This window comes from Hakea prostrata, chromosome 9 (genome assembly GCF_041222555.1).
Source record: "Hakea prostrata isolate BN-2017 chromosome 9, UWA_Hpros_2, whole genome shotgun sequence".
Classification (NCBI taxonomy): domain Eukaryota; kingdom Viridiplantae; phylum Streptophyta; class Magnoliopsida; order Proteales; family Proteaceae; genus Hakea; species Hakea prostrata.
In genome coordinates, this window is record NC_142608.1 from 28,639,269 (window position 1) to 28,664,764 (window position 25,496).

General features: G+C 39.9%; 1 protein-coding gene across 1 annotated transcript; it reads left to right on the forward strand.

The window, feature by feature from the left end:
* Nucleotides 1-6,803: 6,803 nt before the first annotated feature.
* Nucleotides 6,804-9,146, forward strand: LOC149005088 (Pentatricopeptide repeat (PPR-like) superfamily protein). The gene has a single exon (XM_089168865.1). The coding sequence runs from the start codon at nucleotides 6,853-6,855 to the stop codon at nucleotides 8,458-8,460; it is 1,608 nt and encodes a 535-aa protein (XP_089024991.1). The 5' UTR covers nucleotides 6,804-6,852; the 3' UTR covers nucleotides 8,461-9,146.
* Nucleotides 9,147-25,496: the final 16,350 nt, after the last annotated feature.

Consider the following 25,496-nt stretch of genomic DNA (forward strand, 5'->3'; position numbering starts at 1 on the left):
TGAGAGTGGCTGACCCAACACTCGTTACATAGGCCATCTAGAAATCTTAAGAGGCAAGGCATTGCACGGACTAGAACTGTGACCATTAAAGAAAGAAGTGAATTAATGTGCTTATAAAGGTGAAATGTCTAAGAAGGTCAATATTGCTTAGATCTTGAGTTCTTGGTATTATTTGGTATCTAGTTTAGTCTTATCTGAGGGTGAACTAGTAGACTAAAGATAAGAGGAGACTATCTCGATTGAATTGTTTGCCTAGAGCTAGACTCAAGAGAGCATGTAAAGAGCTTAAGTGTGGGGGTGCCTATATTCCCTTCAATCTTTAGTGGAGTGTCTTTGTTTTGGAATCTATCTTTGTACTCATACTACTGCCAGAATAATTAGAAGAGCACTTAAGAATTTTGTGTGTATATTCTCTGCAAACACTCACGAGACACAACTCGTCCACTAGGATAACCTAGGGGTTTAAAGGCTTGTTGCACATGCTAAGTGCAACCATGATTCCTACGAAAGTGAGTTAGGTTTTTCTTTCTTTATTTTCCGTATTACTTTTATTGTTTTGTTTTGCTCGAGGACTAGCAAACACTCAAGTGTGGGGGTATTTGATAAGCATACATTTACCATTACTTATTTGATTTAATTTCCCATACTTATTTAATTGAAGAGAGCTAATTGAATATTTTTATGTATTTTTCAAGAATAAGGTGATTTTGGATATTAGAGGTAATATGGAGTAAATTGGCAAATATATTAGGAATAAGATGATTTCTTGCTGCCCAAGAAATCATGAAAAGTGAGATGTTACCCAAATTGGAAACAGGTGGAGGTCTAAGGAACAAAATTGGTAATAAATCTGAAAATCTGGTAAACAAACCTACCTTTTGTATTTTGGGTATATCTCTCTCATATGAGCTTGGATTGTGGTGATTCAAACTACTATGGAACAATATTGAAAATATCTACAACTTTCTAGTTTTGCATTTTTTCAAAATCCGAAATAATAAAGGTCAAATCGACGGGTAAAGAGGGGGGATTCATTGTATGCGGGAGACATAAAAGAGAAGCCAGCCACAGAGAAAAAGAAAATGGCGAACGCAGCTCTCATCTCTCTCATTGCTGAAGAAGAAGACCACATCTCTCTCTCTCTCTCTCTCCCTATGTTTCATCTTTATTTTTCTTATGAACTTTGTGATAATGAGTAACTAGTTCCTTTTCTCTGGGATGTAGATGAACCATGCTTATTTCATTAATTTGATTGTTCTATATCTTCTAGTTGATTGTGTTTGAGTTTGGCCAAAGATGTTCTATAGCTCAGCAAACTAAGCGTGCTAAGCTTCTGCGAAGGACGATAATCTTGCAAAGATAGGGCATATCTAGGAAGACCATCCCTAATTTGCTTTGAAGTGTAGAGTTATATTGATTAGGAAAAAGCATTGGGGATTCGAAATCCCAAAGATCTTCACATATTCATAGTTTAAGTTTTTGCATTAATTAATAGATTTAGTTTAAATTTAGTTTTGTTGAATGCAATCTTAGTGACTTAGCCTTTTAGTTCCCCATAGTTCGACTCAGTACTTTCTACTTGCTAGATTAGTATAGGATTTTATTTTTGATTGGTTAGCGACACGATCACCGGGCCTCACAAAGGTTTCATTACCCTTTTGTGAGGATTGTGTTACAAGTAAGCAGCATAGAATGAAGTTCAATGCATCTACTTCCAGGAGTAAACGTATTATGGAATTAATTCATTATGATGTTTGGCAAGCAAGCACCTGTTACATCTCTGGGAGGAGCAAGGTACTTTGTATTTTTTTATTGATGATTATTCTAGAAGATGTTGGGTATTTCCTATCAAGAATAAGTCATATGTGTTTTCAGTTTTCAAAACATTTAAAGCACAAATTGAACAAGAAACTGAGAAGAAAATCAAGTGCCTCAGGACGGACAATGGCGGAGAATATACAGGGGATGACTTCGTTGAGTTTTGTAATTAAGAAGGCATCAAGAGACAATTCACAGTGGCTTACACTCCTCAACAGAATGGAGTAGCGGAGCGGATGAATAGAACTCTACTCGAAAGAACGAGAGTCATGCTAAGAACTGCAAGTATGGCTAAGTCCTTTTGGGCAGAAGCCATAAACACTGCCTGCTATGTGATTAATCGATCACCATCAAGATCGACTGATCTGAAGACACCGATGGAGATGTGGACGGGCAAGCCAGTTGATTATTCACGGTTGCACACAATTGGGAGTCCTATGTACATGATGTATCATTCCCAAGAAATTTTGAAATTGGATCCAAAATCCAGAAAGTGCAAATTCTTGGGATATGCTGATGGAGTCAAGGGGTATCGACTGTGGGATCCCACTGCCCACAAGGTTGTCATCAACAGAGACGTCATTTTTGCAGAAAATAAGCTGCAGAAGGAAGATGTGAGTAGCACTTCAATAGAAATTCCAGAGAGTTCAACAGTTCAAGAGGAAGAGAGGTCCAATCTAGAAAATTCTTCTGGAGCAAAATTAGAAAACGAGGAGCAAGTACTAGTTGAGTCTACAACTGTATAAGTTCGATGGTCAACTCGTGAAAGACATACACCAACCTGGCCGTCTGAATATATTATGGAGAGCAATGTTGCATGTTGTCTTCTAACAGAAGATGGAGAGCCATCAACATTCAAAGAAGTGATTGATAGCTCAGAAGCGTCACTTTGGATGGCAGTTATGCAAGAAGAACTAGAAGCTCTTCATAAGAATAAGACGTGGGAAGCTTGTACTTTTACTGCATGGAAGGAAGCCCATTGGTAACAAATGGGTTTACAAGATCAAACGAAACAATGATGATCAAGTAGAGTGGTATCATGCAAGATTGGTGATCAAAGGATATGCTTAGAAAGAAGGTGTCGATTTTACAGAAATCTTTTCTCCAGTGGTTCAACTTACTTCTGTCCAGATGATTCTGGCATTTTGTGCTACGTTTGATCTACATCTTGAGCAATTAGATATAAAAACTGCATTTCTTCATGGAGATCTTGAAGAAGAAATCTATATACTCCAATCAGAAGGTTTTGAAGAACCAGAAAAGAAGAACTTGGTTTGTAGGTTGAACAAATCTCTATACGGCTTAAAACAGGCGCTAAGATGTTGGTAGAAGAGATTTGATTCCTTCATATTGAGCCTTGGATACAACAGACTTGCTTCAGACCCTTGTGCTTATTATAAGAGGTTTGGTGGTGATGACTTCATTATTTTGCTGCTGTATGTTGATGATATGTTGGTATTAGGCCCCAACAAAAATCATATTGTAGAATTAAAGGCTCAATTGGGTAGGGAATTTGAAATGAAGGACTTAGGACCCGCAAACAATATTCTAGGGATGCAAATTCAGCGGGATAGAAATAAGAGGAAGATTTGGCTATCTTAGAAGAGTTACTTAAAGAAAATCTTGCGCCGCTTCAATATGCAAGACCTGTAAGCCGTTTCTACCCCGCTTCTTGTTAATTTCAAGTTATCCTCAAGTATGTGTCCTACCAATGAAGTGGAAAGGATGGAGATGTTTCGAGTACCGTATGCATCAGTAGTGGGGAGTCTGATGTTCGCTATGATATGTACAAGACCAAACATTGCACATGCAGTGGGAGTGGTTAGTCGTCACATGGTGAATCCAGGACGAAAGCATTGGATTACTGTGAAGAGGATCCTAAGATATGTTAAAGGAACTTCGAATGCTGCTCTATGTTATGGAGGATCTGAATTTACTGTCAGAGGATATGTTAATTCTGATTTTGCAGATGATCTTGATAAAAGGAGATCCACTACTGGCTATATGTTTACAATTGCAGGAGGAGCTGTGAGCTGGGTATCTAAACTACAACCAGTTGTAGCACTGTCTACAACAGAGGCTGAGTATATGGCAGCTACACAAGCTTGTAAAGAAGCAATCTGGATAAGAAGATTCATGAAAGAACTTGGGCACAAACACGAAAAGATTCTCTTGTATTGTGACAGACAGAGTGCCTTGCACATTGCAAGGAATCTAGCTTTTCATTCCAAGACAAAACACATAGAAGTACAATATTATTTTGTTCGTGAAGTGGTGGAAGACGGAAGGGTGGCTATGCAGAAAATCCACACAAAAGAAAATCTAGCAGATGCATTGACAAAGGCAATCAACACTGACAAATTCATTTGGTACAGATCCTTGTATGGCTTGATAGAGACGTAGATAGCATGGTGATGGCAAGATAGAAAATGATGTGGAGATTAATTGGTTCTCAATCTAATCTCCAAGTGAGAGATTGTTATATAGTTTTAGTCCCACGAGTGGGAGTTGTTATCCCAGATCGAAAAGAAGTGGGAGTTTGTTGAGAGTTTTAGTCCCAGTTCGAGTAGATGTGGGAGAAGGTAGGATGGGGAGAGGTTATAAAAGTATGTCTCCCCCTCCACATGTAATTCATCACAAAATCTTCATTCTTGTATATTTCTTTATCTATAGTGGAGTTTGTCTTTCTTGCCCGTGGTTTTTTCCCTTTAAGGATTTTTCACGTAAATTCTTGTGTTATTCTTTTCTTTTATTTGCTGATTGCTCTATTCGGTAGGTTTTTCATAACCCGACAGTTTCTTCCTGTCCTTACAATGTCACTCAAATAAAAAAAACATGAGGAAGAAAACAAACCAAAAAAATCCGAAGGATTGAAGAAAACAATGACGTAGAGTTAGGGTTGGATGAATCCTAAGCAAGTGGAGGAAAACGAAATGAAAGATTTGATTTTTCTTTCATATGCTTTTTGATTCTGTTGACTTTGGCTATGACGGGGGTCGTCTGGTGCAAGAGTGAGGAAGGAACAAAAATTAAAATGAAAGAGAAACAAAGGATTGGTGGGATTTCTTGGGAAAATTTTGGGAATTTTGTAGGGTTTTTGAGCATCTCTCCACAAACTGTGGTTCAGTAAAGCTGGAAATAATTGAATAATTGATTTGTCTAGAATTTAATCATCTGTACAATAATCCTACCTATTCTATGAATCGTGCAAACGGAAGGAAGGATGATGGGTCGATAAGAGCCATATGATTGAGATTCCCACTTGATAATCGAATTAGTGGTTTCCAATTTTTTTTTCCTGTTCTCTTTTCCTTAATCTAATTAGGTTGCCAGAGATAGAAGGAGGTAAAAGAAAGAGGAAATTTTGGGAAGAAGTTATGATGGAAGGCTTTTGTAACTTTTTGCCTTAGAATATTATTGGTTTGATAAAATAAGTAGGTGAATTCTAGCATTGATTTCCGTCTAAGGTTGCTGGTGATTTCACTGGTAATTCCTGGTAAGGGTTGCAGGTGATTTTGGGCAGTGATCAGGGAAAGAGAGGTTAAGGGAAAAAATATCAAAAGAAAAACACTCTGATTGAAAGGAACACTGTATTGGCTAGTTTTCTAAAATGGAAACTTAAATGAGTTATTTTTGTTAAGTAGAAATGAATGGTTAATTTTATAAACAAAACCTAATTATTGCTTCAAAAATCTGTTCAGCAGTGTAAGCAAACTGACCTGCAAAAATGTGTTCCATCTGATTGGTTGAGTTACATTTTCGACAAACAAGTTAGTGAATGCACACAACCTTAGTGGAAGAACATAAGTTGCAAAGCTCTCTATGTAGGTAGGAATATCCAAAAGAATGTCTACCTGAATATGGTTGAGTGCTAGGTTTATATAGGTTTTTCGTGTTTTAAGGCATCACTCATATAGTAGTAGTTGAATCTAACTTGGACTCTTTGAGCAATTTGAATTGAATTCCCTAACTTGTTCAAAGTCTTTGGTTATCGGTTATCCTTCGTAGATCTCTATCAAATGTCAGGACGTTCCATATATTGGTCATAGTAAAGTAATTGTTCGCCTATGATACCGCCTTAGTCTCCTTATTTGGCTAAGAATCTATCCCAAAGGCTTATGAAGTGAGTTGAAGATTTTACTAATGCGTATTTTTTTAATGCGTATGTTGAGTCCTAGTTCAACCGTGGCCCGACTAGAACTTGGTCGGACCATGTCAAACTCGATTGATCAGGATTTATCCGATTCAATTATGATTGACCATATCACTATTAATAGCTAATCACGTAATTTTTCAAAAAAAAAAAATATAGAAAACCATATAAGCAATTTAAAACCAACTATTTTTATTTTTTTTAAATTGTACAAACCAATCATTTAAACCATATCCAAATAAGGACGTAAATGGATAATCGAAATCTGCTGCTCGAATTCGCATCCGCATTCGTTTAGAGGTATTCGAATCCGTCCGATTACTAATGGGATGCAGATATGGTATACCCCTTTCTATCCGGTTATTATCCGTTCTATAAAATTATCCGATTAAGTTATTTATTTGGATTTATGTTTTTTATTTTATATATTTTTTACTTGAAATATGTGAGTATTTTTTCTAGATTTTTTTGCTAAAATAACTATTAAAGTTGCTAAATTCTTTAATTTGAAAACTAACCCTCACAGATAAAGTGGTAAAGATGTTACTAGGTAGACCATTTTTATTTTATTTTATTTTTCTTTTTGTTTTGTAATGGATGAAAACTTGTATTCAATTTATATTCAATACCACTTAGAATAATCTATTCAAGAAAATAACTATCCGATTATCATGCGAATCCGACTAAATCCGTTCGAATTCCAATATGATATTATTCGAATCCGTCCAAATATAATAAGATGCGGATATGATATTACCACTATCCTATCCGATCCGAATCCTATCCCGTTTACACCCCTATATCCAAACCAAACCAACTAAAACCCATTTTTCAAACTTGTACCTCGTCTGTATGTCAGTCTTCTTCCCAGTAAATCCACAATGTCAGCAACCTCACCTCAATCATCCGTGATTGTTTTCACAGAAATGGCAACTACCCTTGGTGAAGTTCACCAAGCCCACGCTCACATGATCAAAACTGGCCTCATTCACAATACTTTTGCTGCAAGTCGCTTAATTGCCTTCGCTGATACTTTCCCTTCTCACCCAAGAACCCTCTCATACGCTCACTCTGTATTAACTCGCATTTCTAACCCAAACTCGTACGTTTGGAACACCATGATTCGAGCCTATGCAAATAGCTCTACTCCTGTCCATGCCCTTCTTATCTTTCTCCAGATGCTACATGGTCCTGTCTTCCCTGATAAATTTTCCTTCCCCTTCGTTCTTAAGGCCTGCTCATATCTACATAGGATCAAAGAAGGCCATCAAGTACACACCCATATTGTCAAAGTTGGGCTTGTTTCTGATGTTTTTATTCAGAACACTTTAATTCATTTTTATGCGAACTCTGGGTTTTTCGAATATGCTCACAGTTTGCTCGATAGAATGCTTGAGAGGAACGTAATTTCATGGAATGCTATATTGAGTGCTCTTGTTAGTCAGGGATTGATGCAACAAGCACTTGTCTTGTTTGAGGAAATGCCGGACAAAAATGTGGAGTCATGGAATTTCATGATTTCAGGGTACATGAATCTTGGATTGATTCAAGAAGCAAGAAATCTTTTTGATGTTATGCCCCTGAGAGATGTTGTTTCTTGGAACGTGATGCTTACAGGTTATGCACATGTGAGTTGCTTCAACGAAGTACTTGAAATTTTTAAAGATATGCAAGCTGCAAAGGTGAAGTTAAACAGTTACACGCTTGTGAATGTCTTATCGGCATGTGCAAACATGGGAGCCATGAAGCAAGGTGAATGGATCCACTCATTCATAAGTAAGAATGGTATTAAAATTTATGGGTTCCTGGCTAATGCTCTTGTGGACATGTATTCCAAGTGTGGAAACATTGAGAAGGCTATAGAAGTGTTTAGTTGTACTTCGAGAAAAGATATTAGCACTTGGAATTCCATGATTGCAGGATTAAGTATACACGGCTACGGAGAGGATGCACTTATGGTTTTCTCTGAGATGCTAGCTGAAGGATACTTACCTAATGAGATAACTTTTGTAAGTGTTCTTTCAGCTTGTAGTCGTGCAGGTTTGTTGGAGGAGGGTTGCTCTATTTTCGATTTAATGGTACATGTTCATGGAATTGAACCATCTGTTGAACACTATGGGTGTCTGGTTGATTTATTTGGTCGGGCTGGATTATTGGAAGAGGCCGAGGAGCTTATTAACTCAATGCCAATTAAGGATGTTCCTGCAGTTTGGGAATCTTTATTGAGTGCTTGCAGAATATACAAAAATGTTGAGATGGCAGAGAATGTTGCAATGAGGCTTTTAGAGTTGAATCCCCAAGATAGTGCTGGTTATATTCAATTGTCCAATATATATGGATCCATTGGGAGATGGAATGACGTCCGAGAGGTGAGGAGGAAAATGAGGGAACAAGAAGTGAGAAAGGAACCTGGTGGCAGCATGATTGAGGTGGACGGCTTTGTTCATGAATTTTTAGCTGGTGATGGGTTGTGTTCTCAAGCAGACTAGGAACACCATAGGTTGGTTATGATCAGCACTGCAAAGTTTCTTTGGTCCTCTATAATAATGAGATGTTCTAAGTGGCCACAAGTTAAAGAATGAAAACAGTGAATGCATTCACAAGGGTGAGGTTGCGTGTATTATGACATTCTTCAGACCCCATTCGTTGAATCCTTGTGGGCAGAATACTCTCTTTCTTTGAGAATAGCAATAAGAAGAATGAGTAAACCAGGCTTGCTGCTTTTGGGTCTTTGAAGAGGGCTGTTGCATTCGGAATGTCAGAAGGGATCTCCTAGCACTATGTTGCATGTCCATCCACCCAATTCTTTAACGTTCAAAACTTCTGTTGAGAATTGCGCAGAGATACCAAGGCTGCTACATTGGTGCACAAACCTTGGCAGCAGCTGTCTTTTTCATCACTTTCTATTTGGTGCTAGTTTCTATTTTCCCCTATCATAATTTCCAGTATGAATACTGCGCCCAAGATAAAACTTGTGATTTGATAGCAAAACATCGATTCTTCTGTTGAGGCCCAATTCTATTCAGAACTTTCTATTTTTGACATATTTTAGGAGTTCAAAAATTAGTAAGTTTTGTCTTTAAACTGTATTTTTTATTTCCTTTTCTAGAGTACAGTTTTATTGTATTTCAAGTTGTATTATATCTCTTGAAAACTATAAATATATGCATTTTGTGATTCTACACTTTTTAGCTAGAATCGTAAGTTTTCTCTACTGTTCTTCACCTGTCTTTGCTTTCTTCTTCTTCTCTCTTTTCTTTTCAAATTTAGGTATTGTTTTGATTGTTTAAAGCTTGTTTTCTAACATAGCATCAAAGCTTTTTCTAATCAAAACAGTGTTGTTCTCAGTGTCCTCTTTTGAAGTGCTCTTCCGATGTTCCTTTCTTTGGTGTGCAGCCACCTACTGCTGCACTTAACTTTTAGTTAGATTAGATGATAATCTAAGCGAATCTTTTGTACTTTTTGTTCCCTAATATCCTAGAACTTGATCAATAATTCCCTAATCTTTTTTTCTGCACTCTGCAGAATTTATACCTTTAATTTTCTAGGCTACAATTAAAGTTTTGATTCTACAACACTGCAAAATTTTAGTTTGTTACTTATCTTCAAGTTCTGGGCTTTTGGATTGTGATCGAGTGCGTGACCTCCAATTCTACAAAACATGTCTTCAATTACTAGTGATTTGACTACTAGAACTGCTACTTCCAAGGAATCATAAGCTGATCCAATGAATGTTCAGATTACATCCATTAAACTCAAAGGTAGTTCTAATTATTTACTTTGGTCACAAGCTGTTCATGTTTACATGCTTGTAAAAGGTAAGATTAAGTTCATTGAGAGTGAACTTCATGCAGAGACTGACAAAATCTACTCTAATTGGATCCAAGAAAATGTAATCATCAAAATTTGGATTTGGAATAGCATGAAACTTAATATTTCAGTTAATGTTATGTTCCACAAGACTGCAAAGGGAATATGGGATGAATTGCAAGAGTCCTATTCCCAAGCTAAAATATGACTTCGATTTTTAGTATTTATGAAAAGCTTTTTCAATTTCAGCAAGTTGACAACTCTGTACAAAATTATTAAAACTCTTTTAAACGCATGATGAGTTGAATGTCTTTTAACCTCTCACCATAGATATAGAGAAGTTTAAGGCATAATGGAATGAATTTTTTGTAACCAAGTTTCTTGCAGGATTGAACCTTAAATTGAAATCTATTAAAGGACATCTTCTTGCTAGTGAAAATGTCCCCAACCGTAGTAAAGCATATGCTAGACCAAAATGTATTGCCTTGCCTAAAGGGAGTTCTCCTCCTAGAAATAGTTCTAAAGGAGAAAATTCAGCATTTACTACCTCTCACGGAAGGGGACGTGGTCGTGGTTCAGGGGGAGTTAGTAGATCTTTTGGAGGTTGTGGTATTCAGCTGTCTGATAAGACATCTTGGCTTTGTACTCATTGTGGTAAAACAAGGCACTTGGTGGAAGCTTGTTGGGCAACTAAACATGGAAAGCTAGAGTGGGCCAAGCAACTTGCCGATCATGTTGTTCTGATGGTGGTACTGATGTGACACCCAGCCTAAATCTAGCCCGGAAACCCGATATGTTTTGGGTGAAGTCGGGTTTTGTTTAATGTTGACTTTGGGGTTGGGCCGGGTTTCCTCTTTTTTTTTTTTTTTGAAAATCTTAGGAAGATGTCTTTGTGGGCCATCTCAGTAGAGGATATGGTGTTTGACCCAAAACCCATGGATATTGATGATGGTGTTTCCTTATGGAAACCTTATTTGATTTGGTGTTGAACTATTTATTTGTGAAGAAGAGCTTAGTTGGACTTGGTTTGAAGACTTCCCTCCATACTAGGTAAGTAGTATGATGTGTTGAAAGAAGCCCATCCAAAAATATTGAAGTTTAGCCCATTAAATCCCTATTTTTGAACAAGCTGTCCATGCAATGGCATTTTGGTAAATATCTGTTTTGAAGGTTTTCAAAAGCTTTATTTCCTTTAATTTCGTGGTAAACTATTCCCACCACGTTTCTAAACCTCTAGATAGTGTGGGATCGACCTTTGAACTTCCTCTTTGCAACCAATCAACCACGGGGGTTGGCGGTTTGGTGAAACCCTAGTAACTCTTGAACTCTTTGTGCTATTTAAAAGGGGGAACTCCATGTGTTTCACTCTCAATCTGTTTCTAAGCCTTGGGAGAACGTGGGAAGATCCTAGAACCTCTCCGAAGCAAGAAAGATCCAAGCAGCGATTTCTTCATCGGTTTCTCTTCTAAAAGGTTGGTATTCAATCGCTTCTTCTTTAATTCATTCTTTCTCTCTACTCGAGTTCGATCATGAGAAGGGTATTACACTACTGTAATGACCTCTTCTTTAATTCTTTTAACCCTAAAGTGAATCCCTAATTCACTCTATGATCTTGAAGCCATATGGGATGATCCTTGAATTTGATTCCACCAAAGCTCTTAATGATACTTTCCTAATTTCCTACCTATCTTTATTATTGTGGGAAGGTCTCATATTATTACCATGACCTTCCCTTGTGTCCTCATGATTGAGGAGTTGATCCTTGTTTTTCTTTGGAACAATTGGAACCCTTTATTTTCTATTAATTCATTGGACTCTCCCCAAAACCTCGATTGTAAAGGCCTAAGGGTGAATCTTATTCTCCCTAGTCTCGTGGGATACCGGTCTGTTAGTAAATCCAATTGTATGATTTGAATTGTTTCCTTCACTTAATTGAGAACCATTTCCTCATTAGTAGACCCTCCTAATCCATCCTATTTTGAAATACTAATGAGATATTCCTTTATCTATCTTGGGTTGTTTTGTGAGAATTAATTATGGGTAACCTCATGAGAGGTAACCAACTCATGAGAGGTAACCAATATGAAACCCTATTGTTCTTTATCGTGGAAACTCCCCAACACCTTCAGATTGTGCATCGTGTTTCTCTTTCCCTTGGGTGATATTTGTGTTAACCAAACGATCACTATATTTTATTCATGATCCATGTTTAACCTAATTAGGATTTCTAATTATTCTTTCTTCGTTCTTGTTCTTGTTTGAGATCGGGAAGAAGATGATGCATTCGCAACCACATCCAGATCCACATCTGAGACAGACATCACAGATCAACCCAGCAAATAAAGAAACCCAACCGAAGACGGAAACCTCTTGTAACCTTCCAGGAGGGAAACCCATGGGTAAGTTTGTAACATAAACAGATTCCTATGATTTCTGCTATTTTCTTGATAACAATCATTCCCCTCTCGTGATCATAACCTTTCAGAGCCATATGTTATGATGAAACCCAACCTCTGTTACAAACATTATGATTGATTTGGACATGATCCCCCCATGCTCATTTGGGTTTGGTTGTACTTGGTCTTCAACCCATGAGCAAAGCACCGATGACAAATTTCATGGGGGCGGACTAGTGGGGCGCTAACCAGCGAGGCCAAGGAGCCGGTGGGATTGCCCATGCCCAGGACTCTATAAAAGGCAACCGCCTAACGATTACTTTATTCGTTATTTCTATTTGGGAGTTAAGCGGGGGGGAAGATCCGAAAGAGTCTCGGAGTGCGCGGGGTTTGGAGGATCGGCTCTTCTTCTCGGCTTTCGGTGTGAGGTATTGAACTAACCCTTCGTTCTCTACTCTTTTATCTCCGTTAGTTTGGTTTTACCCTTTTCCTCGTCACTGTGATTACCCCTTGGTTATTCTTTACCCTTTTTTTTATCTGCGTGAGATGGAATAACCATAAACGAACCACGCTCGTGAGATGGAAAATTCAATAAAGGAGAGGGTTAGGGATAATCCACCGATGATAGGGGATTGCTTTCTCTTACCCTTTTGTCTTTGGGAGTGTTTAATTCGAGACTTAGGATGAGATTACTCGAAAACCGGATTGAAATCGAGTAATCGAAGCCGAGTTTGGATTGAAGCTCACTGTTTTGGGGCGGTCACTAGTGGCGGTGCAACCTAAGCGACCGGCACAAGCGACCGGCTGGTAAACGATGACCAAATAGATTTCGGTTTTGATTCAATTTGGTTTATGTGACTTATACATTCTTGTAACCCTATGCCTAGGTGTTCTCTGTTTCAAATAAAAGTCTTATAATAGTTTTTGGATTGCAAGTTAGAGGACTTCTACTAAATTATAGGTAAGGACATGCATTCTTATTTATATGCAATTACATATACATGATGTTTGTTGTTCTATTTACTATTCTTTGATCATGTAACTGGCTGTAATTGTATAAAGCATGTGAATCTTATTGTACACTTGTTGTTTGTGGTATTCCTTGATGTACTTCATCTTTTATGATATTGCACAACTGTTCATGGTATGATAAAGAGTGTTGTAGTGTGATTGTGATGGAAGGGGTATTCCATTGGGATATCTTGGCTTGGGATATCAGAAGGCTGTGGAATGGGACACATGCCTGCTGATGTCTCCAGCACTATCATGATTACTTGATGACATACTTAAGGAGTCTAGAATTGCATGGCTAGGTACCCCACATGCTATTACCCTTTCGGCGGGGAATTGAAGCCGGGTGACCCGTGACAATGGTGACGTGACTATGTTTCATCCAACAGCGGTAACCAGTCCGTGCGGAGACTCAGTGGTCCACTATTGGTCATGTAATGGTAGGGTTGCATATGTTAGGGTTGGGCTCATGGACGTCCAAGGAGCGGACCGGGTGTCGCGAGGAGTCATGAGAGCATCCGCCCCAATAATATGTGGATGACCATAGGGTTAAGGAGTGGAGTCCAACAGAGGTAGCCGGTCCGTGAGGATTCTTACTCCTAGGTTGCGAAGGATCTGAACCGAGTTGGTTGGTGCCATAGGGGAAGTATCTGGACTTCATATAGTATGTTACCATTATGACCTTGCATTGGATTAGAAACCCCGACATGCGCCGGACTCATTGCCAATGGTCGTGGTGAGAGAGTGTTGACAACCCCGACCACGGTTTGAGAGCAGTGTGGACTTACCCCTTGCCCAGGATCCCACAGAGGTAACCAGTCCGCCGGATCGAGTGATGAGACTTACCCAAAGGAGGGCTGGTGTATATCTTAAAGCATGTCAGCCATTAGAGACTTGCATAGTTAGATCTTAGTAGCATTCATATTTCTGCATATCATCCATATCATTTCATATGTGCATTCGTGGATTGTATTGACATATATATGAGAATTGCTTGTTCCTCGAGTTCGTTGGAACTCATTCCTTTCATTGTATGTATTATATAAACCGTACGAGATGGTTGCACAACGTCGGAAGTTGGAGATGATTCGTATGAAAGAGCTTCTTGTTTGAAGCCGATGTGGCAGACGACACTATACATGAACTTGCGAGCAGAAGCCTCCGAAGATGAAGACTATTTAGTTACTTATTTTGCTCCGCGAACTCGATATTACTTTTGATTCTGATCTTCCTCTTTGATTATTTCTTGGATATTTATCGGAGTATTTGGACTCCTGTAACCTGTTTATTAACTATTGCACTATTCTTGCTCTTGATTATCTGTATTTGTATTTATTATTATTGATAGACTAAAACCATGGATCTTGTGACGGTTCACATTCGCGGGTTGGGGGGGGGATTGGGGGGGGGGGGGGGGGGGGGGGGGGGGGGCGGAGGGAAAAAAAAAAAAGATGATGGGTTTGGTTTTGGTGGTGGGGGGGGGGTGTAGAAGAGAAGGGGAGAGGAAAAACCAACTCCCTGAGGGGAATAGAGAAAGACGGGACCCCCCTCCCCCCGTCGGGGGGGGTTGTGGCCGCGCGGGGGGGGGGTGCCCAGTAGAGGAGGGGGGGGGGGGGGGGCAGCCCCACAAAGAGGATGTGGGAGGAGCATCACCACCATGAACAAAAAAAAAAAAAAAAAAAAAAAAAAAAAAAAATTAACTTTATTAATCAAAAGATCAAGATAAGCTTCAAGAATACAATCAGAGTGCGGAAAAGATACCAAACAAGTGTAGAGTGAGGCCGAAACTCACTCCACAGTAGCAGCGAAAAAGTAGCTTAGACGTAAAAGATTACAATCGGCTCCCAAAATAAAAAGGGGAACAACAACTAAGGTCTCTATAAAAGATAAAAAAAGATAATGAGACGATGTCCCATCGCTGACACTCAAGTGCAAGAGTCGAACTTGTGAAATCCCCCGGATTTCTAACCCATTAAACCATGTATGTTTTCAGGACCAGTCGATCGGGCCGGTTGAACGGCCGGTCGACCGCCCCCAGCCCAGTTCGGGGCATAATCGGGTTTTACCCTTTAAAACCCTATTTTAAAGCCCTCTTTCGCTCATACTCGCATTTTACATTGCTAGTACGAGGCTGAGGCTCAAGGAGGAGGAGAAACCAAGGGAGAAGAAGGTTCTTAGCCTTTCGGAAGTGTGCCAGCACCCGGATCTTTGCGGAATTGTTAGAAAAGGTAAGATTCATCAAACCCTCTTCTTTGGCTTAGTTTTAGGAGTAGTTCTTCGCAATAAATGTTGGATTTGAGTGGTTGTAACATGATAGCTGTTTTGAATGCTTGCAAATAGTTCCATTTATGTTTCCCTATGGTTTGTAAGTGATTTGTGCAAATCGTTGCAAACGATTTTGCATTTTGGTTCGCAGACCCAGCCGAGAGCACTCGCGGGAGCTAAGATTTGGGGCTTTTTGATTGAGGTGGAATTAGATCAAATTGAAGGTACTGTTAGAACCCTTTTGCTGCCAAATAGGCATTCCCAAAGTTTTGTTTCGATTCGACTCCGAATCGATAATGAAATATTGAATTTTCCCCGAAACTAGGTCTAAAACGGCGGGTTTGAACATAATCGTCAGATTGGGTTTTGTTGGGTAATCTTAGGGACTCTTTTGAAACCCATATGATTTCCAATATGTGTCTATTAATCTTCTTGTGTGATTAGGAATTTTTGTGAGTTAATCGCCTACTCTTGTGACCGAAATTGGTGAATTTTAGAAAGGAATCGAATTGGAAGGTGAGAATTGACTAACCATGTTGTGTATTATTAAATGTCATTATTTTGTATTTTATTAGTAATACGAATCTCTCTAAATTGTTAGCTACCAAAATGCTTGTGTGTGAATTTGCGCGAACGGAAGGTAATCTTGATGTTGAATGTTATTCTTTATTCGAAACTTTATATTGATGATGTGTATACGACATGAGAGCATACGTGATGGATGATGTAGAATGTGATTATTCTTCTTAACTGATCTTGTCAATTGGGGTTGTGGGTTCACCCATTGCCCTAGTGACCTCATGTGATGGTACCTATATTTAAATTGCATAAATGGTAGGTGTCTTGAAGTGTTGGGCTAGGAATCCTTATGAGTACTACTACCCTTCCGGTAGGGGTATTGAAGCCGGTTAACCCGTGATGCTAGTGGCTGGGTCCTGGATGTCGAACAAGCCCACTATCATCATAGAGAGGTAGAGTTGCATATAATATATAAGGGATCCTGGGCGCTCAAGACCGGTAACCAATCCGTGAGAGGACATGGAGAGCATCCTGTATATTATATGTGGACAACCACTAGGTTAAGGAATGGGGTCCAACAAATGCCTCCTGTTGAGGATTCCATTCATAGGTGGGAAAATATCGAACCAAAAGGGCACTAGGCATGAAGGGAGATATCTGTACCATATGTAGTATGAGACCGTATGACCTTGAACTGGGCTAGGATTATCACTGACACGCGCCAAATCTCATACCAAATGGTGATGTGAGAGAGTGATGACTTATACCCCAACCATGGATCGACAGGACTTTACCCAACAACCGCGGAGAACCCAATAGACGTCTCTTGTTGAGGGAGAGTGACTGAGACCGCCCAAACGAGATTGGTGTTTATACTTAAAGCGTGTCTACCATAAAGACTACATGATAGAGTTAGAAATATCATATCATATCATAATCATACATTGTTTTGGCCATATTGTTAATCACATGCTTATCTTATATTTATGATGTATAAATGATGGATGAATGCATGACATGGATGTTAGTTAACTTCACTGAGTTCTATGAACTCACTCCTTTATTTTTGTATATTTTAGACTTCTTTACAGGTTATGAAGACCCCACCCCTGTGGAGGATCCTTCGGTGGGTGATTTCCATGAGAGCGTGATCAGGGAAGAGGTGGATGCGCATGATGCGTCATGCTCTTGTTTGGATTGTTCTTATGGAGTCGATTTCCATTAGAATATTCTTTAGAGGCTTCCGCTACGAACAAACTATGGACTTTCTTTTAAACTCTGATGTTTATGACTTTGGATTCTAAACCTTGGATGATTGTAATCGATATTTTGGATTTTGGACTTTAATACTTGAATTTGATTATTCTTGTCCTTTTAATTTTGTTATATCATGTGTTGTGTGGAATTGTCACTAAACCTAGGTCTTGCAGTGTATCACCCCCACGGGTATTCGGGTATGACCAAATCCGACTGAGTGGGGTGTGACAAAAGGTGGTATCAGAGCCCAGGTTCATACAAGTCCTAACACCTATGTGATGTAGCAGGGACATCTTGAGTCATCAATCCATAAATGACTATAAAATAGAGGTGAATAATATACTTAATATGAACTTAGAAAATTTATCATAACAGTTGCATAATGAATCTAATTGGAATAAAATAGAATAACTATATGGAATACAAAATCACACTGATGCTATTAATTAAACAAAAGCATAAAGCACAAAGTATATGAAATGATAAGTTGCATAACTAGTAAAAGACTTAAGTTCTAGAATATTACAACCCAAATGTTAAGTGCAAGCGTGGTCAAACACACATAATAATAATACAAACATAAGTTCGAAACATAATGGAACCGAGTCAAGTAAACCGGGGAGATCATATAATAGAACGATGTGGAGCCAAGACCTCTAGCGCTCTGGTGGAGGGGGCGGGGGGGGGTGTGTGTGGGGCGCCCCCCCCCCCCCCGCCCCCCGCCGGGGGGTGCCCCCCCCCCGTGGCCGCCCCCCTCCCCCTCCGCCGGGGTGTTTGTTCTCCGGCCCCCCGCGCGCTGGTTGTTTTTTTTTCCCCCCCCCCCCCCGCCGGCAAAAAAAACCCGGGGGGGGGGGGGGGGGGGGGGGGGGCCCCCCCGCCCCCCGCGCGGCCCCCCCCCCCCCCCCCCCCCCCCCCCCCCGCCGCCCCCCCCCCCCCCCCCCCCCCCCCCCACCCCTCTTCAGTCGGCTTTGGGCCATCCCGGTGAGGACTTGGTGTCGGCTTTGAATCCATGAAGGTTGATGATGAGGTTCTATTTATGGAAACAGAATCCGATGAAGATCTAATTAGTTGATGGACTTGGAGTGCTCTCTATCTTGGTTTGAAGGCATTTCTACCTACTAGGTAAGTCACTTGACTTGTGTGCAAAACCCCTTTAGGTTTGGATTTGATCCGGGCCTTCAATTCCCTGTTTTGGCCTTCTTTGCTGCATTGGTCGCTGATTGGTCGATTGGGCCGTCGACCAATCCACTCGACCAATGGGTGTTGTCTTTGGCAATTAGGTTGATTCTTGCTCTATTTAAGTCTAACCTCGAGTCCACTTCGTATTTGCTGCCTCCAAACCCTCGGAGCGGACCAAAGACCTCTGCAAGTCATCTCTCTTGCATCCTTGGAGTTTTCTTGGCGGATCTTCGTCGGAACTCTTCTTTTTGCATCAAAAGGTATGTCTGCTCTCTCTTCTTCTCCTACATCTTTGTTTTTCTTTCCTTTTTGAGTTGAGACAGTAGAAGAGATGCTGCATCCTCTGTTGCAAACATCTCTGAACATGTTCTCATGATCATCCTAAGGATTTAAGGCTAGAACAATGATCTTAACCATGATCATTGCAAGCTTTTGAAGGATTCATGATCAAACCATGATTTAATCTCTGTTAATTTCCTAATCTGAATTCTGATCTCTTTGGATCTTCTTTCATTGATCATGTTAGTGGTTAATGGTTGTGTTTTCTTTCTATGATCCATAATCCATAGAATTCTAGTTGTTCTCTTCTACCTTACTATGTGTTCTTCATGATGCATGATAGTACATATATGGTAGGTTTTATTTCCTTATTTAGATTTATGCTTCTAAGCCTTATTCTATGAAGACCTATGCATGTTTTCATGTTTTCATTACCGAAAGCAATGATCCATCCTCCTATTGTTCTTGTCCTTGTTTTCTATTTCAAAATTCATCAAGATCCATGTTTGATTTATTTATGGTAACTTTTTGTTTCTTAATTTGGATCTTGATACCTTGATTTGATTAGTGTTTTGAGGTCCCCTATATGCTAGAATACTACTGATGTAGTCTACCCCTTGATTAGTACCCTTTTGAACCACCAAATTCGGATTTCATATCTCAAAACTCTGATTTTCTAAGCCTTATCGCATTGGTCGGTGATTGGTCGTTGGACCACTCGACCAATCCACTCGACCAATGAGTACGGCAACTCGAGAATTGGTCGTTTCGGATGCTTTGCTATATTTTTTCTGTTAGGGATCTTTCCTAATATGTTGTATATACTTGTTTAGGACCTTCTTCTCAAGTTTGCCAAGATCTTACTTGATTTCTTAGGATTCTTTGCGAGTTATAAAAGGTAAGGATGGTTATTTCCTTAATTACATAGATAGCATGAATCTAGTTTCTATATTTGAATATCATTAATATGTTTCTGAATTAGATTCTTACAATGATATACTCTGTTGCATAACTTTGATTACGGTAGCATTACTTATTCATATTGAATTGATTCATGTATGATTTACTTACCAATGTTATACAAATGATTGTAAATATTGATTTCTTTCCATATATGGAGTTACCATATATGTGATGATATGAATTGATGCATGTGTATGCTTACGTATGGTTTGGAAAGGAGAGGTGTCCTTTTGACATTTCTGTCCTTGGACTACTACGGGAATATTATGGGATGTTTCCGGAGATGCCCTCTGGACACCTTCCTAAACTGTTGGATGACATATATAGGATTGTCTAGTAGTGTTTGGCTAGGATGTCCTGTTATGTCGGACCCTAATCGGAGGGGTATTGAGACCGAACGACCCGTGGTAGCAATGGGGATTCATGGGCGCTCAAGACCGGTAACCAACCCGTGAGAGGACAGGAATCACATTGTGGGGGCCATTTATTGGTAGGGTTGCATATGGTTAGACTTGGGCTCACGGGCGCTTAAGACCGGTAACCAACCCGTGAGAGGACGTGAGAGCTTCCCGTTTACCATATGTGGATGATCAATAGGGTTGGTGAGTCCGTAGTCGGGGACTATGAGGACTCTAGTGTGAAGGATACCGGAAAGGATCGTCGGGGACGAGGAATGGAAGTATCTGGATCTGACTTGATGTAACCAAGTAGAAGACTTGCATTTGGCTAGGTATTACCCGACATGCGCCGGTACTTATACCAAATGGTTGTGAGAGAGTGTGTTGACTTAACCCCCGCAAGGTTTGTCCTGAGGGATGAAGGACCCATTACCAATCGGTCGCCTGAGATATCTTAAATGGTTGGAGGGAATCCAAGATATCTTAAATGGTTGAGGATGTGAGTGGACTTTCCTAAAGAAGTACGGTGCTATGACTTAAAGCATGTCTGCCAATAGAGACCAGCATACATAGAGTTAGAATCATTCATTCATTGTTTGTCTCATATCATATTGCATTTATGTTTGTTCGGAATTCTGCCATTTATGTTATTATGGATTTTAAGCGCCTTCTTGAGTTTCTTTGAAACTCATTCCTTTATTGTACAATGTTGTTAGACTATCCTGCAGTACGGAATACTATGACGGTCCCTATGAGGAAGCGCAAGGCGAAGAGACATATCTCCGGGAAGGTGATTGCGGTTACCACAATTACTCTGAAGATTCCACGGGTGGTTATGCTCCGTACGATGCTTAGTCCGACCATTGAGTGGAAGCGTCCTTGTGCTATCTATGAGATCTACACCTACAAGGATGTCGTCTACAAAGTGGAGAATAATTTAGTTACCCAATGTACTTGCTACGGGATTAGCTTTTATCTAGTTTATTCTTTCGAGCTACTTTTCCTTGGATGTAAAGTGGGATTTTTGCTTCACTTTACTTATCTGTTTGACACTCTGATTATATCTATTATTCCGTTTCGTTTATGATTCATTCTTTCGTTATTGGATCTATGATTTATCTTCCGCACTCTTGTTATGGTTGTTCATGATTATGTTATTGTTTATGTGGGAGGTTGATCACTCGATACCTGATCTTCGGGCTGTGGATCACACTCTCGGGTATGCCAGATAGGGTACCGGCTGGGAGGGCGTGACACCTGGGGCCTACCTTCCTCGCCATCGGCAAGTAGGATCGGAGAGTAGGGCCCATCCTGAATACCCATCTGTGAGAGAAGCCTTCTCCCAATATTCTTCCTCATGTTTGTCCTTAACTCATCGGTATTGGTGAAATCCACCCCAAAGTACCTAAAAATACGGGTCAAGAGACGCCCGTTGTCACATCCTCCCAGCCGGTACCCTAACTGGCATACCCGAGAGTGTGATCCACAACCCTAAAGATGAAGTTTAGGAACGATCATATCCATTTCGCACAATAACATAATCAAAAGCAAGAACAAATCATAATGTTCAAGTAACTTATAATAAAAGTCAAGAAAGGATCTCAGAAGGATCACTATAGAATATCAGAGTGCGGAATAACAAGATACCAAATCAAAAGACAACTGTAGAGTATAGCGGAAATATACCCTACAAACACATGCGGAAGGTAGATCGAAATCTAAGTAAAGCTCTAAGCTAATACAAGTAAAGTAAAAGATACGTCTAGAAGAATGTAGAGAAAACTATTCCACATCTTTAGTCAGCTCTTCTTCTCTTTCAGTCTTCATCTTCTTCACTTTGCACTTCCTTATATGGACCGTCATAGTATTCAAACCTGTAGAGAAGTCTAACAAAAGATTGTACAAAAAGGAATGAGTTTCGAAAGAAACTCAGTAAGGCAAGTTAATCCATAACAACATAAATAACATGCGGCAAAACATAACAAGATGCAATGCAATATGGAACAGATAAAGTATGAATGCATCTAAACTCTATGTATGCTGGTCTCTATGGTAGACATGCTTTAAGTCATAGCACCGTACTTCTTTGAGTAGGTCAAGTCACTCCCCCTCAGCCATCCAGGCATCTTGGGTCTGCCGGGTAATTGGGTAAAGTCCTCATCAAACCATGGTAGGGGATTTAGTCAACACACTCTCTCACAACCATTTGGCATAAGTACCGGCGCATGTCAGGGAAAAGCCTAGCCCAATGCAAGTCATCTAGTTAGTTACATCAACTCAGGTCCAGATACTTCCATTCCTCGTCCCTGACGATCCTTTCCGGTATCCTTTCCACTAGAGTCCTAATAGTCCCTGACTACGAACTCATCAACCCTATTGGTTATCCACATATGGTAAACGGGAAGCTCTCATGTCCTCTCACGGGTTGGTTACCGGTCTTGAGCGCCCATGAGCCCAAGTCTAGCCATATGCAACCCTCCAATAAATGGCCTCTTTCGAGTATCCACAATGTGATCCATGTCCTCTCACGGATCTTTTCACTGGTCTTGAGCGCCCACAAATCCCCATGGCTACCACGGGTCGTTCAGTCTCAATGCCCTTCCGATTCGGGTTTGATATAACGAGGGTATATCCTAGCCAAACACTGCTAGACAGCCCTAGGTATGACAACCATTGATTCGGGAAAGCGTCGATGGGCATCTTCGGAGAACATCCCATACTATTTTTTCCCTCCGATGTCCAAGGACAGAAGTGTCAAAAGGACACTTCCCAATCCCAAACCAAACGTAAGCAAACACATTCTCAAATCAGTCATAACATATACAACCAACAGTTCATCATATACAAGAGAATGTAAAAGCAAAATCAGATTAGGCAATAATAGGTAATTCATATAACATGAAAAATGAAAAAGATAATATAAACAAGTGCTACTGATCTCACAGTAAGAGATCAGAATTAAATTATAATAACAGTAAGTAATCTTATAGTTTCACAAAGTAGAAACCAGAGAACAAGCAATCTATGTAGTTAAGGAATTAACTGTCCTTACCTTGATTATCGAAGAGGATGATCCAAAGATCAAAGAGAGCAACTCCAAACTTAGCAAATAGACTCCTAACAATCATAGATACAACATTAGGGGAAAAGCCTAAAAGATCAGAGAGCAAACGAATCAATTCGGGCGAAAAACGAAGCTATTGACTCCTTTGGTCGAGTGCTTGGTAGACTGGCCTAGTCGACCAAGCAAGTCAATACGGAATTGTACAGACTCCTTTGGCCATAACTTCCTCGTTTGAAGTCGGAATGATCCGAAATTCGAAGGGGAACTTCCTAGGATGTATTAGAATCATATAGGAAGATAAAAACATCAAGTCATGGTTAAAATTTGGGTTCTTGATTTAACCCAAGAATTTAGGGTTTCAACCTTATGGTTCCCATAAAAAGGTTGAGATCACAGAATGAAAGAAAATTAAATAATTGGCCAAAGGCAATAAGAAAATCATAGGAAAACTAATTTAGGTTACTAGAAACATTGCCCACGAGGTTTCCCTCGCATGGGAGGTTACCAAGATTTTCCAGAAGGATGATACAAGGGTTAGGGTTTTAAGAAAATCTTCGGCTAGGGTTGAGATCATGATGATGATCATAGATCTCAAAGAAACGAAGGAGATCACGAAGGGATGGTTGCAAGGATGCAGCATCAACTTCCTGATCTCAATCAAGAACAAGATCAAGAAAAGAGAATTAATAATTCAGAAGAGATACTAACCTTGAATTTTAAGAACAGAGAAGAGAGGTTTCAGATCTACAGAGGAATCTTCGAAATCACCAGAGAGAGTTTCGGAGAGGTGTTCTCACGTTCAAAAAGTGTTTAGGAGGCTGCCGTAACTAAGAAACTTGAAGTAGGGTTTAAATAGAAGTGAAAAACCCTAAAAATTACAAATTCTCGGATTTGGCAAACCCTTTGGTCGAGTGCTTGGTCGAGTGGTCCAATAGACCAATCAGTCGACCAAGTAGAACAGCAAGGTTCAAACAGGGATTCGGAGGGCTATACAGGATCAAATTGAGTGAGTTTTTCTTCTACGAGTCAATCAAGAAGTCTAGTTTGCAGAAATACTTTCAGATCAAGAATTGGAGTTCATTAGGTCCACCAACTAAGCTCATCTTCTTTGATGGACAAGCAGGATTTGACAAACAAAGTTCAGCAACTTTGGACAGGGATTTGAAAGGTTATTGGGGTCAAATTGAGTGGGGTTTTCTCCTGGAAGTCCATTACGAAGTCTAGTTTCGGGAAATATATTTGGATTGAGCATAGGAGTTCATTAGGTATTTCAACTAATTCACCCCTCTTCGGTGCGCAGATTCAGAACAAAACTGATGGCTCTCATGGAAAGGCTAGGGGTAATCAAGATTCACCCTAGGAAAAGAGAAACAAAGAATGCACAATCTGAAAAGGTGTTGGGAAGTTTCCAATAGATAAAAGAACATTAGGGTCTCAGATATGGTTTCCTCTCATAAGAGTTGGTTACCTCCCATGAGAGTTACCCATAATAAACTCTCACAAAAAAAACAACCCAAGATAGATAAAGGAACATCTCATTAATATTTCAAAATCAAGAATGGAAATAGGAAGGGTGTACCAATGAGAGAAAAGAATGTAAATAAATTCAAAGGAAAGAAATCCTAATATCCCATGGGAAGACTAGGGAGAATAAAGATTCACCCTAGGGAATAAAGATAAAGAAATCATAATAAAGAAAGTCTTGGGGAGGATCCAATGAATTAATAGAAAATAGAAGGGTTGCCAATTGGTCCAAGGAAAAACAAGGATCAACACCTCAATCATGAGGACACAAGGGAATGTCATGGTAATAGTATGAGACCTTCCCCACAATCATAAAGATAGGTAGAAAATTCAGGGAAAGTATCATCAAGATTGTTGGTGGAATCAAATTCAAGAATCATCGCCATATGGCTTCAAGAACATAAGAAGATCAGCCAACTGATCTGCGCTGGAAACAAAACGAACCAACAAATCACCATGAGAGACCTTATCACGAACAAAATGAAAATCGATTTCAATATGCTTGGTACGCGCGTGAAAAACCAGATTGGAAGAGAGATAAGCGGCCCCAATATTGTCACACCATAGTGTAGGAGCACGAATCAAGGGAAGATGAAGTTCCCGAAGTAAGGACTGAATCCAAGTGAGTTCAGCAGTAGCTAAAGCAAGAGCGCGATACTCACTTTCGGTACTTGAACGGGCTACCACAGTTTGCTTGCGAGATTGCCATGATATGAGGTTGGAGCCCAAGAAAATGAGATAACCACCGGTTGATTTTCGATCATCAATACAGCCGGCCCAATCAGCATCGGAGTAAGCATGTAAATCCATAGAAGAGGACCGATAAAGCTGAAGCCCATAAAACAAAGTACCCTTCAAGT

Coding starts and splice junctions, on each gene's coding strand:
- LOC149005088 (XM_089168865.1), top strand. CDS start 6,853: ATGTCAGCAACCTCACCTCAATCATCCGTGATTGTTTTCACAGAAATG.